General features: G+C 44.7%; 2 protein-coding genes across 8 annotated transcripts in view; both read left to right on the forward strand.

Moving 5' to 3' along the window:
- Mpc1 (mitochondrial pyruvate carrier 1) overlaps window positions 1-18,856 on the forward strand; it is a 506,120-nt gene that overhangs the window by 420,795 nt on the left and 66,469 nt on the right. The gene's annotated exons all lie outside the window — the stretch shown is intronic.
- Window positions 1-18,856, forward strand: part of Rps6ka2 (ribosomal protein S6 kinase A2) — a 370,448-nt gene that overhangs the window by 340,802 nt on the left and 10,790 nt on the right. For all 7 annotated transcript variants that reach the window (XM_023563599.2, XM_063233075.1, XM_013148872.3 and 4 more), the window contains 5 exons: window positions 1,488-1,618; window positions 2,677-2,802; window positions 14,373-14,462; window positions 16,129-16,287; window positions 18,172-18,333. In XM_023563599.2, coding sequence (XP_023419367.1) covers window positions 1,488-1,618; window positions 2,677-2,802; window positions 14,373-14,462; window positions 16,129-16,287; window positions 18,172-18,333 — 668 coding nt within the window. The remainder of the gene's footprint in view (window positions 1-1,487; window positions 1,619-2,676; window positions 2,803-14,372; window positions 14,463-16,128; window positions 16,288-18,171; window positions 18,334-18,856) is intronic.

The raw sequence follows: 18,856 nt of genomic DNA on the forward strand, positions 1-18,856 counted from the left end.
AGTCAAAAGAGAGTATAAAGGCAAAGGCTTTTTCAGACCCATCTCGGGTAAATGATTCTAGGTTATATATGAAATATGGAATACATATATATAATTTTTAAAAATATTTTATGTATATTTGTAAGATTATAATATAAACTATATTTTGAATACTATTCACATAAAATCTGTAATACATTTTATTCATGCACTCAATATAATACAAATTAAGACACATATTCAAATATTTTCTTACAATGTACATGTTCTCCATATTGTTTTACAACTTATATATTCTTTTTTCACTTGGCAAGCTGTTGGGAGCATGCCGGCAGCATGTGTCTGTGGTTTATACAGTTGCATCTCATCTGATTATCACAGTCTTCCTAGCATTAATCACAAGCATTACTAAGCCCCTGGATATGCACAGACCATTATTGATCATGACCATGATGATTTCCTTAATGGGGGGAAATATTTAGATTGTCCCCTGTTTTGCTGTATCAAATACGGCTGAAGTAAACATTTCCTACATTAATTTTAAGTACTGTTGAAAATAATCCTGCAGGATAAATCCCTAGACATAGAGCAGATCTCCACAGAACACGTACACCATGGCGGCCACTGCCTACCCTCCTAAGAAGTTGTGCTGATGCTGCTCCCTTCTTCAGCTCTGAGTCTTCCTGCCCCCTGCCAGACCTGGGTGTGACTCATTACTTTTATTTTTGATAATTCCTTAGGCAGAATTGCCATCTCATTTAAATGTGCATATGCTTACACACTGGAGAGACTGAGCATCTTGGCACACCTTTGATGGCCATCAGTACCTCTTTAGGGTCTTGCTTGATCTCTTGGAGCTGTCCACAAAATAGAGTTAAGCTTTTTGTCTGTTATATACAATGCATATATTACCACCAACACCAACACCATAATGAATGGGAAGTAGAATTGATCACATTGCAGTCACAATTTTGAAAAAAAATCTTAACAGAGTTTAGAAAAATTGTAACTCAGGAAATGGCTCCTTTCACACTCCTGGCATGCAGTAAACTACAACAACTTTGTCCCAGTGTCCACAGAAGGCCGTGGGCAGAAGGAGGAGTGGGATGACGCTGGGCTGTCACCAGCTACACCCCTGGACATGCTGCTGCCTGTGGACCTAGAGATTAAGTGCACAAAATGTGGTGTCTCAGTTGCCTGACCATCCCTCCTGAATCACTGGTCCCAGTCAAAGGAGGTATGGGTGGTGGATTGTGATGATGAATCTTACTAGTAAATTCAAAAGTCATTTTAAAGAGATGATCAATGATTATCCTAAAGTTTTTGTCCAAGGTATATTGGCCATTTAAATATCAAACCATGTGCATCACTGGAGGAAACAAAAGTCATTTCATAGATTTAGGCTTTCTACATGTCCTTCAACAAACACATATCACATATATATGTGCACACCGTTGTTTCTCCTGAGTTCACTCCACTCTCCTGAAGCCTGCCACTCTTCCCCACAGACTCTCCTGGTGTCCCCCCAAGTGCCAATGCACATCATCTGTTCAGAGGATTCAGTTTTGTGGCTTCTAGCCTGGTCCAGGAACCTTTGCAGCAAGACTTGAACAAGGCTCCTGTTCACCCAATCGTGCAGGTAACCCCATTTGCCCCAGTGGGTAAGACATGAGAGGTATTCAGCTGATGCCCATCGATAATGACTGTATGTACTCAGCCTCCCTGGTGTGCTAGATGCCAAGGTTGGGTGGATGTTTTACCTCAGGCTGCGGGGTGCTAAGGTGATGAATGTCTGATGCCTAATCTTTCCCAGCACCTCCTTTGTGATTGAGTGTTACCAGGGTGTTCACCATCCTGTTGTGAGCCATTACTTTGCCCCTGATGTATGTCTATCTTTAAGAAGGAAGAAAAGGCCATGAAACAAATGTCACCATGGGTATCAGAGTTATCGTCTTGGGTATCCTGAGCCAGAGGTATCTTCACTGTGTGGAGTCAAGCCATACCCTAAGATAGTGTTAGATTTGTGGGTGCCAAATCTTTGGGAGGCCAGTGAAGATGATGATTTATAGAATTTTCCATCATATACATGCACATATTATATATATACAGAGAGCCCTAAGGAGTTAGGATTAAACTCACTTTTTTCAAGGTAGATTGGGTGGTGGTATTGAATTTCCCTAGGATCTCCTCTCTCTCTCTCATGGCCTTATGGCATATGTGAAGTGAAGGCCTCATGTGTCTGTTCCAGGGATGTTTGTCTGGGTTAAGAGTGGGTAGATGAGGACTTTGTATGGGGATGGGAGCAGGTCCTGACTCAGATGTCAGGGACTTAGACTCCAGTCAGACATTTTTATCCAGACACTCTCTGGACATGGGCTTCTGAGTACTATGCCATATACATGCAAGTGCTTCTGCCTTTTTGCTTCTAGATTCTCATCTCCTCAATATTGAGAGAAATAAAACTGGTCAGTGGATACAGGATAATCTTTTTTCTAAACATTAAATGTCCTAGCACAAGGAACCAGAAAATTTGAAATTTATATCTAGAACCATCACTAAATAGCTCTAGACGTTGGGCAAAGGAACCCTGTAACTTCCGTATCTCCATTCCTCATTTCTCAGCACATGCCCCAGTTCCACGGGCACAAGTACCTTTTGAGAGTGCAAACAGGCCTCTCCTGTCTTGGTCTCTTGCAGCAGCTGCATGGGAACAATATCCACTTCACCGACGGCTATGAGATCAAGGAGGACATCGGGGTAGGCTCCTACTCGGTATGCAAGCGATGTGTGCACAAAGCCACCGATGCTGAGTATGCTGTGAAGGTAAGAACGGCTCACTTTGTGAGCACGGTACACATGCAACAGCTGTACGGGAACATCGGTGGGAACATGGGTGCATGGGGGAATGCTCCCTCTGCTTGCCATTTTCTGAGCTGAGGTATGATGGTGCTGTTAGACGTCAGATGAGGTCAACCATCCATTTAAATTTGTCTTGCCAAACTTTAATATTTTCATATGTGACATGTGGGAACTACTGCCATTAGTACTTTATGTATACTATACCAAGAATCACTCTGAGCTCCCAGTTTTTTGATAAAATAGAGTTGAGAGATAGCAGGGGAATTGGCAGGGGAGGAAACAGGAAGAGAAGGAAAGAGAAAGGATGGTTAGAAAAATTTTGACCACCAAAAAGTAATCCAAGAATGAAGTATAGGGGCCAACGATATAGCTCAGTGGCATGGCACCTGCCTGGCAAGCATACGGTTTTGAGTGTAATTCATGGCTCTGAAACAAACAAACAAACAAAAAAAGAAGTATAGACTATTATTATTTGCAAACACTTAAGCAGAGAGCTAATGGTTTTACTTCCAACCATCAAAAATAGTATATATTGTTCTTGAACCTCCACATATTAACCTTAGCCTCATTGCTAAACACTTCATTTGAAAGCCTAAATTGGTATCTTTTGGAGTTTTCTAGGTGGTAAATGTGGGTTAACACCAAAACTCTCCTACAAAGAGAAGCATACATATTATATTCTCTCTACTAGACTCTGTAAAGTCCACCGCTCTTCCTGAAGGGACAAGGCCCAAGCCTGTAGCTCATGTCTGGCTGGTCCTTGCTTGTTCCCAAACATATGCTGCCCCTTGTTCTGCCAAGAATGTCTGGGGACAGGTGAGACTTCTGTCAAGCTGGAGTGTAGCAGGAGTCCCGGCCACCCTTTGTGGCTTTCGTAGGCTCATAAGATGCTGCTCAGCATGATAGCTGCGTGGACAACCCCATCCTCCAGGTTGCCCTCACCCCCACTGCTGTTTCCTCAATACAAGTGTGTTTCGAGGGCCACCCCTCAAGTACACACACATCCACTGGCAACATTTGCTCCGGGTTTCTTGACCTGTGGAAATACTTAGCTGGCAAAAAAGACACTACCCAAAACTTCCTAGAAGTTGATGGCATTCTGAAAAAAATGACCTTTTAATTTCTCAAGCAAAAAGAAATGACTTAATACAGAAGCGTAATTAATGTGTGGGTCCTGCTGGTGTATTCTCAGATTCAGCTTGCCCATTGCCCTGAACATATGTAGGAGAGGTTGCAGGAATATCCATATCACGGTTGAACTCCCAGGGATGTTGACTGAGGTTGTGAGAGGGTGGTTGTCATGGGGGACACCCATGGAGGCCAGAGCAGGAGAAGCTTCTCTCCACAGCACAGCACCATCCCTTGTGTGTTTCTAGATCTGGATTCTTGGGCAGGGTTTTTTTCCCTGCTTCTCTACCTCACTGTTGGGGGAGTTTACAGAGAAATAGACAGACACCCACCATGGCACAGTCAGATGCTGGCGCCATTTCCAGATGTAGCGATGGTGGGTAGGAAACTGTATTCTGCTTAGATGAGAGAATTTTATGGGAAACATGTTTCCCATATGCTTCATCAGTGTACACAGGCTTCTTAGAATCTTCTCGGTGTGGGTTGTTACTCACAGAAATTCTTCAGATTTTTTATTGGGTGATTAACAGCCATCCTAGAAACAAATGCTCTTGCCAGCAACTACAAAGAAACAAGTACATTGTGTGGCCCGCTTGGCAGTCCCAGTGCCCTTCCAAAGACACCCACCACTCTGCCCTGAAAATAAGCCCCATTGACAAGGGCAATGGCCTGTGCTTCCCTAACATTCCCACATGCAACCCTCACACAAAGATCCATCTGAAGTCAGCTTTCTCTCTGCCTCTCCCCCCTTCTCTCTCTCTCTCTCTCTCTCTCTCTCTCTCTCTCTCTCTCTCTCTCTCTCTGTCAAGAAGCCAAGCACTGTAGCTCTGGCTGATAGAAGAAAAGAGACAGACCTTCCTTCCTGTTTTATTTTTTTACAAGCCTTGAATTTTCCTAGACAAATTTAGTTAGTGGACATAAAGGGATTTCCCTCATTTTTCCTGAGACTACAATGGGTCATGATTTATTGTCTGGAAGATCTTAAATTAACCTGCACAGGAAGGAGCAGGACCATGAAAAAACCATAGGATTCTCTGTGAGATATATCTCAGGATCTACACATCACCATAAATCCAAAACCATTTCAGAAGCACATCAGAGCCACCTCCTGGAGCAGCAGTAGTAAGACCATCACCTATCTGAAGGTGACCACTGTCTATGTTTTCTCCAAAGATGGAAGAACCAGCAGTTTTGTGACAAGAGCTCATTCTATAGGGTGGCCTCCAAGTCACCAGAACAGCTTTAGTAGAATTTAGGCCACTGTCTCTTTAGCAATTTCTAGGTAGACTGTAACTGAACTGCTTCTTTTCTGTTACAGAAAAGCCAAAGCACTAATACAGAAAAGCCAAAGCGCTGATACAGTGCAATCCCTACCTCTGATAGAAGAACTAGAAAATAGCACATTTCAGTGTATTTCCTGCTGTGACCCCAGCTAGGAGCACACAGTTGATTACTTGGTGTGTGGCCTGACTCTCAACTTAGCAAGTGTGCTCCTGCCTCTCACATTCAGCTGCTCCACCCTCAGCCACAGCTTGAATGTCTTGCAAATGCTGCATCCAAATTCCAGTACACTTTGTACATGAAAAGAGGACCTGCTTCGTTCTGAGGAACGATCTAGTCAGGGAGACAGGGCATCCTCTTCATCTAGTACACAGTGGCTCAGAACTGTCCGCACTCAGTAATGATCGGGACAAACAATACAGCCATCACAACCAGCAGGACTGTGACCAGGACATGGTTTTCTGCCCAGGGCAGTCATCATCAGTTGGGGACCCTGACAATGTGAAGAGACATTTCGGTTTGGGGCGGGAGATCCCACTGACGCTGATGTGTGAGGTCAGGACTGCTGCTTAACAGGCTGAGCATCCCCTATCACCTCTGCCAGTCTTTCCGCCCATAATACTGATATTGACAGATTGAGAAGCCCAGCCTGCGGCAGCCTTCTGGTGAGGTGGGAGGTCAGATCAATAAAACTCCAGGAGGCTCTTTCGGAGATGAGGGTGGTGTGGCCCTTCTTTGCTGAATTTTGAGGGACTGTCTCTTGACAGTGGATTGATGATTTCTCCATAAGTTCAGAGCCTAGTTAGCACCTCACAGGAACAGCAGTGACTCAGATTGCAGGTCCTTCTGGAGAGGAAGTAGACAATTGTCACCTCTGTGAATGTTGGGCCATATACAGGGTCGTAATAGGCCTCACGTTCTTGGATATTGTTATGGTATATGATATGATCATTGAGATATATAGCATATATAATCTTCCCACTGTAATTACTTTGATATCTATAAAATATAAAGTTATATATATACTAGTTTACCAAACATATCACCAGTCAGTAAAATTGCTGGTTTTGCATTTATTCTCAGGTGCATTGTTAAAATTGAATCTCCCTCTGCTGTGCACTATGCAAAGGCCTTTGAGAAGTGATACCTGGAATTGTTCCTAAACAAAGCCACCATTTAATACCACCCCAAGAATATAGTAAGGACTCAATGTTGGTTGAATTAAAATTTGAATTCTTTGGTTTGGTCCCTCCCTCGGGACTTAGGCAAACAACCAAAACCACCCATCACCCTCCATTGACCGTGTAGCCTCTGGCAGTAGAGGCAGAGCTACCCCTCTTCCTCCTCACATACTTCAGATTTGACTCCATACACTTTCCCCATCCCCCAGCCAGTGTTAGGATGGCTGAGTACAATGGCATCGCGTCCCCTCCTACCTCTTCTTCCTTGTGTTAGACACATTCCACTTGACAGCTAAGCCCTGCTTCCTGAGAACCCTCTCAGGATGGTGGTGGGAGATGAGACTACTGGAATCTGCAGCATAGACCTGCATGCATGTTTCAGGTCATCTTGCTTCATTTCTCTGTTTACAGTCAGACTTAAATGGAATTCACTGTGCCATGTCAAAGGCGATGCGATGGAGAAGGATTAAAAGAAAGGAAGAAAGAATATTTGAAAGAAAAGTAACATTTGCATCCACCCAAGGTGCTGCAGTCATGTTATAGGAACTGAGAGACGGAGTTGTTAATTTTTCATTTGTTCGCAAATCTTTATGACTCAATATAATCAGGCACATATTCTAGACAATGCTATTTTCTGTAAATGGAAGGTTTCCTCTCCTGCTCCATGGCCTGGAGCAGGAAACAGAGAAAAATACATAAAGATACTAACATCAGAACTAACCTACTAAAGAGCTGACATTGTCGCCAATGTCTCTGTTTCTGCTGGACTCACTACTGCTGACCCTGAGAAAACTTTAAACCTGCTTATTCAGGGCATGGATGGTAGGCACAGAACTAACCTACACTCTGAAGGTACCAATGTCACCATGTTGGCCTCTTTTGCAAACCCCACAGAAGTGGATGAAGATCAAATAACCAACATCCAGCACTCATAAGGGCAGAAGCAGCAGTCATGGGGCAGCACTGAGACTTAATCACAGTGGCACTGCCATAACAAGGATGGTGGCAGTTAATACAGTGCAAAGTTCATGCTGAGGCCTTTCCAAGAGCACTACACACTAATTCACTTAGTTCTCACCACAGTCATATCATTATCAATACCAGCAAACAGAGTGACTGCTGAAGGATTAATGACTCCAGTGTGACCAGAAAGGGTGGTTAGCCAGTGCACCAGAAGCCATGGCATCAGCCTCATATGCTCCCACTGTCGGCTCACAGCTCTGTCTCTTGATGCTATTCGGGAGCCCTAAAACCTCTTAGACACTGAGCTTTAGTGCTAAGCCAAATCAGGAAGGAGTGAGCTGGCGTGATGTTGATGTGGGATGGACCAGTGGGTCATGCTTCAAAATAGGTGAGAAGTGCCAGAACAGCCCATGATGGTGGCAAACATCCTAGCTCCCCGTACACTGCCATATTATGTATGCCAGTGGACAGCTCTGCAGGGCCCATCCTCTCCACGGGGCCCCAGAGTCCAGCCTTTGCCTGGTGCTGTCTGTTTTCTATATGCAGACTAAGTTCAACAGAGAAGAGACCTCAGTCTTCTTCACTTAAACCCCACTGAGCTGGGGTGGAAAGTCCCTGCTGCTGCAGTCCTGGCCTTGACACCTGTCTCCTTAACCCAGTCCTCTTACTAGCCTGAGCGCTACACTCTTCCCAGAACACACTAAATTCCATTTGGCCTTGTGCCTGGAACAGCATTTCCAGGCTCCTGCAGACAGCAGCCTTCATCCTGCAAACTCTGTGCCTGGGCTAACATCTCTTCTAAAGTCCTCCTGACTATCCCTGTCACCCATTTCTCCTGCACCCGCATTGTCTTCCTTGTAGTGCTCGTCACCTGTGGTTTGTGCACTGCTTGTCTGCCTGGCTGTAGCCTCTAGGGAGCTTTTGTGAGCGGTCCAACAGCTCAAGAGAGCTGGGCACCAGTAGGAGCAAACTAAGCTTCAATAGACACATGAAGAAGCTTCTTATCAACTTTCATTATATTACTTGGGAGTACCAATGATGAGTGTTACTAAGAGCTTTACTTCAAATTTGTTGTTTTGGTATTTTTTACTCACAGTTATAATAAAATTATTCAGTACACTTCAGGCTGAGGATCATACTGATTCTACCTAAATTACTGCGTACAGGAAGCTGGGCTGCAGATACACTGTTTGGGTTATGGATACACAGTTTTACTGGGCAGAGGGAAGGCACCCTGCTAGGCCCCTGGTGAGCACAGACTTGCCCTCAGAAAGCTCACAGTCCAGCCATTTAGGAATTGTATTGCTCGCAGGACCAGAAGTTATAGCAAAAACTGGAATGTGACTAAAAACCTGAAGTTAAATGAAATTTTCTGTGGTTTTAGCATTTTCTCTTGGCCATTTCATCTTCAGACATGCCCACGTGGACACAGGCATGCAGACCCTGCTTTGCATGCAGATGGACCTGTATTGTCAGCAGTGGCTGAGCTGTCTGGGGGCAACCATGTGCGTCAACAGGGAGGCACAACTTTTGCAGCACTTTGTTGTTATATTATTAAAATACCTTAGTTTTCCAGGGGCAATAAAGTTGGGTGAAAATAAAAAGAGACTCTTAAAATTGTACCAGGGCGTGTGTCACGCAGCTCTTATTCACAGCAATAGGTGTGGCTGCCACACACTTGACTGGGGCCCAGCCTTGCTCCCCCAGCAGGAGACACAATCTGAATCCACACCAGGCTGTGTGACACAAGTGTTCCTATGTCTGTGCTCATTTTCATACTGTGTGTGTAACTTGTCAACCAAAAAAGAAATGTAATTAAAGCAGATGCTTGGCCTGAATACAGCTTATTTTTAGAAGGACTGACTGGCATGGAAAGTTTAATGTTTTCTACAAAGGAAACATGAGAGGTCTTTCTGTGTGATTTGTTTAGGTTAATTTTACAGGAGAAAATATCTGTTAGATTTTTCAAGTAACTACTTGTTCTCCTGCCTCGCTTCAAACATAATACTGATCATTGGACAAGTCAGGGGACACAAGCATCCTGCAAGCCCCGAACTCACCCCAGGCCCTCAGTCAGTGCCCAGGAACATTTCCAGTGGTGGGGACAAAGACAAGGAGAGGTCCACACACCAAACAGGGAGGGGAAACAGAGCATCGGGGGTAGCAAAGTCTTATCTCTACCAGCTCTGGCCACCAGAAATGACACTGTTTTCAACCTGGGACTTTATGTTCACCCACTGAGCAAAGCCATGGTCTTGTGCCATTGATTGTTGGAGCTATAGTTGCTCCCTGGAGGGGCAGACAACGACTTCATATTTCTAAAGAGAGAGGACACACACAGCATCTGCTGTCGCCTGGGTGATGTCCTTTCTGACAGGTGGCCTTCCTGCATATCTGTTGCCAGATGGGATGTAGCCCTGAGCTCAAGGACCAGCAATCACACCTCTTCGCTGCTTTCCTTCATTCATTCTTTCAAATAATTCACCCTCTTTGTGAAAATACAATTAAGAAAAAAAAAACTTTCAAAATAAAAAATGTTATAAATGAAAGCAGCCAGCACTTAGGACATCAGGATCAAACCTGGATTAGAACAAATCTGGTCTGTGTATGGAACCCAGTTGCTTAGGCAGAGTTGAAATGACCAGATAAGGAGAAGGTGGAAAGCAAGAAGGGCATGATAAGAACCCATTCCAGTCCCAGGTCTGCAGCAAGGAAACCCTTTGAGCAAGAGTCTCCATCTCCTCTGCACGCCTCTTCCTGCTCCCTAAAGCTGGGAGCCACATCTCTGTCCCCTGGCCTTGCCTGTTGCCTTGGGAAATTCTGCAGCCAGAGGAGGTGACTGAGGCCTTTTCACCTCCACGAGGCTTTCCAACATCACAGTTCCTTTGTGAGGGATGACCTGCAGCCCACAGGCCTTCGAGGCCGTGGCTGCCCACAGCTGCAGCGTGTCCCTTGCAAGCTCACGGGGACTCCAGCTGCACTTTAGCAAGCCATCCCATCATTAAGCTCTCCTCCAACTGCACTTGTGTGTGGCTGCTGATGTTGTTCTGGGGCCTTTCTACTGTGATTTTATTTTGAACATTGCTGTGCTCCATGACACGAACCTGAAGGGAAGATTCAGAGACAAAAACCAAAAATGATGTTCAGGAGCATTAGTATGACAGGTCCCGGCCACTTGGTCCATCACCCAGGGTAGTAAGTGTGATTATATTTTACCACTGCCATGAGAATAACTTGCTTGCATGAAGGGCTTTCTGAAAAGGGTGTGAAGAGATAGATGCATGTCAATTGAATCTTAAACAGTTGTCCCAGATTCCAAAGATGAAGAAACTGAGGCACGGGAAAAGCTTCTCATTTCATTCAAACATTCTGTTTCTCTGGATTTATTGAGGTGTTACTGTGGTCAGGTTAAACATGTTGCACTACAAAGGGTCACAGTTTATCATGCCCAGGATTTTGTTTTGCTGTCCCAACCTTCTGTCCCACCATGGTGGTCCTAGCCCACCCTCTCTCACAAGCACACTGACTTTTATTATATTTTTCAAATGTTGGTACAACTTTAAGATAAACTGTTTTTTTAAAAAGCTAATTACACATAGTTATTAGTATAAATAAGAAATTTTCTCATAACTTACAACAAAAGAACATGTAGAAATAAAGTAAATAGAGAAATCTATCACTCAGAATCTCAGGTGTAATAGTAACTCTTGTAAGAGTTACATTGCCTTCATGTTTCATTTTTTCAATAGATAAAAGTCACATTTGGAATTCAAAAAATGTGTGAAAAGTCTCCCACTCAGTCTCCCACTCAGAGGGCCCCCAGGTACAAGCTCTCCTCCCCAAAGGAAGCCAAAGTTATTCAGGGTTATTTGCGCCCGCATTCGGAAGTAGGATGCGTACTTACATTCCTTCCCCAGATTTAAATCAAGTGACAGTGTAGGATGCATCTGCACTGTGTCGGTCTTGACATGTGTCGAGTGTCCCTGGCTGTACAGAAAAGGTTTCCTCTTTTTTGTTTATTCTGCATCCTGTTCCTTTGGGAGGGAACCAAACTTATTCATGCTAAAAATATGTCACTTTATCATGAAGTGGTCTTTGGGGAAAAAAATAGATCTGCTGCTGATTTTTTTGTAAGTTTAAGAGAAAGTATTTTAACCTTCTCAAATTGTAAAGATAAACCATAGCCCAGGGGAGTGAGTTCAGGAACCTCTAGGCCAAGTCTCTGCCAAGGACTGCAAAGATAGCTCATAGCACCAGCAGGCTTTGGCATTTTAAAAAGCCCACCCCTATTAAGAGGGCCCATTTTTTTTTCCTCTCGTTTTTTGGCAGAACTGGAGATTGAACTCAAACTCTTCACACTGAGCTACATCCCCAGCACTTTTTAATTTTATTTTCCTACTTTTTTGATGGGTTATACAGATTAATGGATTTCCCTTTGGCAGGCTTGTACATAACATACTTAACCATTCCCTTCATGACTCCCCTAGTCTCTCATCCTGCTTAATCTCACAGTGGGGGGTCAGATGGATGTGTGAAGTATATTTGGATATGTTTATTTTGAGACAAGGTCTTGCTAAGTTGTCCAGGTCAGCTTCAAACTTGTGATCCTCTAGCTTCAGCCTCCAAGTGTACTAAGATTACAGGTGTGGGCTACCATGCCAGGCTTCATGGAAGCTTTACAATTGTCTGTCCTGCAGAACAATGTGTTGTGTATTGGCTTATCCCAGAAATAGGAGTTTCCGTGCATGGAATTAAATGTAGCTGAAGGAGACAATCTATGTTGCAAAGGGTGCTTACTGGTCTTCTGTTTGTCATCACAGGCCATTCGTAGGCCTTGTACAGCGTGGGTATGACTAGTTGGGATAGACTTTAAAACAGCCATAGGCTGGAGGACTTAGAACTTCAAGGCTTTTTATAATGAGTGTGGGCAGTGCAGAACAGGGCACCAACTAAGAGCAGTGTGTCAAAGATTACCACAGCCTTAAGTTCATCTAAAGAAAATAAATTGACTTTTATGCAAAGCTCCACTTAAGAGTCCTCAATGTTACAAAAGCCAAAGCAAACCATTCCCATACTTGAGTGCTAACTTGGCTACACATTCCCCAGAGTGAAAACTTTAAACTTAGGAGGAGCTAATGCATAAGACTGGTACACATCACTATTAGGAAGGCATTTCTAATGACCTGTCTTTTATCTTGGGTGTTGTTTGCAACATATATGCCATTAGTTTTACATAAATGATCTATCCTTGTCTCACCAACCATCTTAGTTATCTTTATCTCACTGCTGAGAGAAAATACGTGATACCTGACATTAAGAGCAAAAAAGGTTTATTTAGTTGACAGTTTGTAGAGGTTTCAGTCCATAATTTTCTGGCTCCAAGGCAGCGTGGCCCATGGCAGAGAAACAGCAGTTCACCATCGTAGAAGAGAGCAAAAGCAACAAGAGAAAAAGGAGGGAGGCAGGGGAAGAGGAAAGGAGAGGAGGAAAAAGAAAAGAGAGAGAGAGAGAAAGAGAGAGACAGAGACTTCCTTCCATCTCTTATATTGTGTACAGACTACCCAGCCTAGGGCAGGTGTAGCACTCACACTCAATCCCAGCATTGGGATCGATCACAAACTAGAAGCCCATCCCCTAGGACTACATGAGGCTTTGGGGAAACATCCAAACACAAATCATGGCACCAGCTCCCTTCCCACAAAGGTAGGGGACCAGTGCTTCAGTAAGAAACTCCAGAGATTTTAGCCATCATACACCAGCATTGACTGACTTTCCATCTCAAAGCAGACTTGCATTCCTGACATTCTGTTGTAGGAAGCCAACTATTTTTATGGGATGAAACAATTTTGTCTACTGTCTAAGCCACTGAGTACAAGTTCTGGGTGCAGAGGGGATTGAAAAGAGAAGAGGCTTCCCTGTACCTCAGGCTTGAGGGTAATCCAGCCTGCTCCCTATCCCCAGTGTTTCTTGGCAAGAACCACAAATTTCACCCCATGGAGTTGCTGATGTGTAGCTTACAGAAAATGCCCGAGATGAACAGTGGCTGGAGGCTTACCTGAGAAGCTCAGCTGCCCAGCCCAGAGCCTTCCAGGGAGTGGGGACACGGGTTATATTCCTTGCTGATGCCTGCGTGAGCTACCCTGCACACCCTTCTCTACCTAGCCTTATAATATCTTAGCTCTGAAATTCTCAGGTTAATCCTTATGAGGTACAACTGAAAAATATAATGAATGTTTAAATTTTTAAAAAATTATTACAAGAAAAGACATGTTGTCTTATTCTTCAAAATACTCCCCCTCACTTGGAACACATTTATCCCCTCATTCTTGTCACTGTGTGAAATAGTTCTGGAAATTTTCCTTGGTGTCTTCAGTTGCACTGACATGAATACCTCAGGGTTCTGAATCAATCCAAAACATTTACCATTCATGGTAATTTTGACTTTAAAGAAGACCCAGAAATCACATGGTGTCAGATCCAGGAATAAGGTGAATGAGGAGACAACATAATGTTTTTATAAGTCTCCCTTCCCTTTGCATGGCACTCAGTGGCTGCATTCACCATATTTCTGATCACATCTAATGAAGGCAATCATGAAAGAGGATTATCAGAACTGCATCAGAAAGTGGCAAGAGCAGTGGGATGAGCGTGTCTGAGAAGACAGGGTATTGTGAGAGACACTGGTGGTTATGGATCTTCTACTGTAGGAAATTACTTTTTCATTGTGAAGCATACGGTGAAGCGTTCACCCTATGCCACCTCATAATAAATGTGACTCTTGTGATCGAGAAGACAAAAAGGCCTGCCTCTGAATTTAATGGTCTTAGAGAGTTTAAGTGGTCTTTCGCACGTGAGGCTGGTCCAGCGAGGACATGGTGAGGCCCCAGAGGTCTGTCATTCTTCTTTTTGAAAGATCCACGAGAAACCTGTCTAAAAGCCTATCAGCAAACCTATCCTAGTCGTATGCTGTATGTATTCCAGATCATTGATAAGAGTAAAAGAGATCCCTCAGAAGAGATCGAGATCCTCCTGCGGTACGGCCAGCACCCCAACATCATCACCCTCAAAGACGTGAGTAGTCTCAGGCAGTGGCCACAGTGCCTCTGCGTCTTGTTGCTTCAGCTGACAAAAATTCCCATTTCTTTTGCATAGGCTTCTGTACATGTTGAGTGTTCTTTGGGCCCAGGATTGCTTGCCCAAGCCAGTTCCTACCCTGTGTACCTCTGAGCCCTTGGGACTGGTCCCCAATTCATGAGACCTGTGTGTGTATGCCTTGGATGCTCCCCATTGCTTGCAAATCACACAGTGCACCAGCATAACAGAGGACATGGCACTTTGTGTGAATGATAACCAGATGTGTCATGGGTTTTTATCCTAATCATGACAGTGAGCTGACTAGGAGTGAGGGGAGGTCCAGCCGCAGGCCCGGCCAGCTCATGCGGCTTCTTCTCAAAGCTTCTCCGACTCTCTGTGGGATGGTGGCTGGTCCTCATCTCTGGTGAAAGGAGATAGAATGCGAGTTGGCCACATGTAGCTAGTCAGGAAGTGCCCAACATCCCATAAAGACCTGTGGAGTGCAAAGTTTAGGATGAGGAAGAGAAGATACTTTTCATCCTTTTCATGAGCCCAGAGCTTCTGAATGCCAGGGACACTTCAATATCCCTTCTGGTAGTCTCTGGAGTAAAAGGGCTTTGAGGTATTGTTTACTGCTGAGGGACAAAGTAAACAAAGCTTATGTGAAGCCCTCTCCATCCCCAAGGTTTACAGCCACTTCTACACTGCTCAATGCTGTTTCCAGTGTAAGACTGACAAGCAAAGATCACCCCTATGAGAACCTCCTAACTCCTCAACTGACATTATATTACTTTTGGGATGAGTGATTCAGTAATGAATCATCTTTTAGTTTTCAAAATTAGACTATTGGAGTTCATTAACTCAAAAATAAATACTCCAAAATTAGTTTTATTCCTTTTACTAAGTTCAAAGTCATTCAAATTACTAATTTGTTCTGAAAATGCATTGATTAAATGATGATCAGTGAACTAAAACAAGCCTATGTCAGTCCTTTGCTCTATTTTGCATGAAGCCCTATAGGAGCTGGGCACAAAAGTAGCCAGAGTTTTTGCTGTGGTTGTTTTTTTATGTTGAGTTCAAGAGATTAATGTCAGTACAGACAAAAGCTCTCTCTCTGTCCCTTCTCTGAGATGAAAGTGGCTTTAGTAGGGAGACCAGCTCCAGATACCGCTGTCTTGGCTCCTGGCGTGGCCATGGAGGTGATGTAAAGAAGGAGCAGATGCCCCACAGGGCTGCTTTGAGATGTAGGGTGCACCTCCCCTCATATCCATGTAGCTGGAATGTGTGTCTGAATTCCCAGGTCCGTGCACATGGGCAACTGGAGATCCTGGCTGGTCCTAGGAGACAGCATGGGCAGTGCTGTCCACGCTGCACATCTCTGTCTTACAGATGTAGCAGCATCACCAGTAGTTGTGTGAACCTCCAACTATCCCACAGTGAGCCTGCTCACTTGTCTCTCACTTATCAGGAGTGTATCAAAGCTGTTCTTTTCCCAAGAAGGGCTCCTCTGGCATGAGGTCCATCGCCTGCTTGCTCCTGTTCCAGGGTACATGGATTGCAGCCTGTGTTTTGCCCCATCTTTCACAGTAGCAGGCAGCTGGGGAGCACGACCCTGGCAACTTGCAGCTCTCTGAGGCCTGCACATACCCTTCTCGGCTCCTAGGTGTATGACGATGGCAAGTATGTATACCTGGTGATGGAGTTGATGCGTGGCGGGGAGCTGCTGGACCGCATCCTCCGGCAGCGGTGCTTCTCAGAGCGTGAGGCCAGCGATGTGCTATGCACCATCACCAAGACCATGGACTACCTGCATTCCCAGGGGGTAAGGCCACGGCAGCCAGAGCAGCCTCAGGAGCAGCCACGGGAGAGCTGAAGCTGTAGAGGAGCTGCAGGTTCCAAGCAGGTCTTCTGATTGTACTGAGTCCCTCTCAGACAACCATCTGTCCTTGTTCTGTCTGCCTCCCTGAGGGTAACCAGAGGAAGTGTTCTTTGCCCTCCTTCTGAGCCCCACTGGCTGAGGCTCTGTAAGTTAGTGACAGAGGTGATGAGCAAAAGAAACACAAATTGATCATTATTTGAGGGCAGGTAAACATACAGGAACCACAGAGGCCAGCAAGTAAGGTCTGGTCCAGCTCAGGCTAGCGAGGGTCTAGATTATCACTGGCAATTAACTTCTGTCCTTCCTGGTAGAAAGAGGAGGTAGACACATTTATCAATTTGTGTCCTGTTTTTAAGTAAATAAGCAGAGGTCAGAGAGCTTTTCCTATCTACTTCCTTCAATTCCTGAAGCTCAAAATAGTCAATATGCCAGAGCAGTGTATTGTAGGGTAAGGTATTCTGCTGTCCTTCAAGGATCTAAAATAATTCGTATATATCGGATATCCAAGAGCTACATTAATAAATTAAATTTATCTGAATCAGTTGTAAGGAGGAAAAAGGCTAAATCTGGCCTTGTTAGATGACATTTAGAATTTTCACTATTTGTAGTATATAAAGCCAAATTCATTGACCGATGCAAAGGGACCCTGTCAACAGAAATGATAATGACAGCTGAGGTTCAGAAAACCCTCAGATGCCCCCGATAGTGAATTTCTCCATACTGAGTCCCAAAGCACAATGACATTCATGATGCAAGCGAAGGGACCATGCTTGAGAAGGCTGAGGATCCACCCAACACCACAACCTAGCTCTAGGCCACACCCGTCCTCCAACACTTCATCCTCACCCTTCCTCATGATTTTCATGAAGCAGGCAAGGCCACCATTGCCAGCTGCATATGTGAGGTTGTAAACCTTCAAAATGAACCCAACTCTGGACGGAATATTCTTTCAGGACCACACAAGGGTTCTCTTTGTGTAATCATCTGGTGGTCCAGGTGTTTTGTATACCATGTTCTCCAGTGGACAATCACAAGAGATAGCCCCTCTAGCTGAGGCTTTTGACGAATTTTTCTGTTTAATGTGGAGATGATAGAACTGAGACTGGGCCTTTTATTTCCTTGTCCACAGGAGTCTGCAAAGCAAATTTAGTGCTTATGCATGTCCCTTTAATTTCCTTTGTAGATGCTCTCACTGGGCTGTAACAGCACAATTGAGATGCACTGGCCCAAGTCGTTTTGAAGGCACACACCACATGCCCCCACAATGGCCCTCTGCCCCCTCAGAAGACATCCTTTTGTGCCCTAAATAGCTACTTTGCTTTCAGGTGTCATTGGTTCTGCCACTGTGGCAGCTGTCACTGTCCCTATAGGTGTCCTGGGAGTGCCAGTGCTTCATGGGGCACAGTCTTGGTTGCTATGCCTGTGTAGTGCTGTCCCTGCTCTTTGCCACCTTGAGTTGGCATGCCTATAAAATCAGGCCTCATCACGGTGCTGCCCAGCACCTGACAGTGTTTGGCATTTGGGAGACACATGGTAAATATTTAGGGAATGAGAATAGTGTTTGGAAACCTTTTCATTCCTGCAATCGCCCGCTATGGTATTTTGTATACTGGGCCCAGTAAGCGGTTCCTTCCAAGACAGGCACTTCTTTCCTTACTTACTGAGTCACTCCCTATAACAGCAGGTGATGTAAATATGGTAACTTAGTGGCCAGCATGCGGGAGGGGGTGGCTGCACATCTTTGCAGGACCTGCCTCTGAACCAACAGTCCCGCCCAAGCACAGTTTTCTTCTCTTCTGTTATTGTGTGACATTTCCTGCCCCCCAGGTTGTACACCGGGACCTGAAGCCCAGTAACATTCTGTACATGGATGAGTCTGGGAACCCTGAATCCATCCGCATCTGTGACTTTGGCTTTGCCAAGCAGCTACGGGCTGAGAATGGGCTGCTGATGACCCCATGCTATACAGCAAACTTTGTGGCCCCTGAGGTGAGGTCCCTTGAACCCTTCCTTGGGAAGACAGACCCAAAGAGAAGTCCTTGCTGCTGCTGCTGCTGCTGCTGCCGCCACTGTGTGCAAAGTGGCCAGAGGGTTGGGGTGGTGGTGATGGCATGGAAGGCTCCGGCAGTATATTAGGAAAGATGTGATGGCCTCCTATAGAGAGACAGAAAGAAGAGCAGGCTTTCCTGGAAATCATCTAGGTTTGCCCCTATGGTTAATTTTATCATTTTATTTTCCTACCTGATAAACTTTTAAATGGTGACATTTTCACATAAAATTTCCATCCTGCTGTAAAAAATTTGCATCAAATCTGCATACTTATTACAAGTGACACTGAGGTAATAATACATGGGGACACAGAGCTGATGGTTTGTCTCTGATTGAACCCATCTGTGCCAGCAGGAAGACTGAAGTTATAAGCTTTATCTGCAACATTGTTCCTGTTCCACATTGCCTTCTCTGGCAGAACCAACTTAACAGGCATTGAATTTAAGAATACCAGGTTCCATAG

Source organism: Cavia porcellus, unplaced genomic scaffold (genome assembly GCF_034190915.1).
Source record: "Cavia porcellus strain 051 isolate PalLab524CR breed Dunkin Hartley unplaced genomic scaffold, mCavPor4.1 scaffold_22, whole genome shotgun sequence".
In the NCBI taxonomy this organism is placed as follows: Eukaryota; Metazoa; Chordata; class Mammalia; order Rodentia; family Caviidae; genus Cavia; species Cavia porcellus.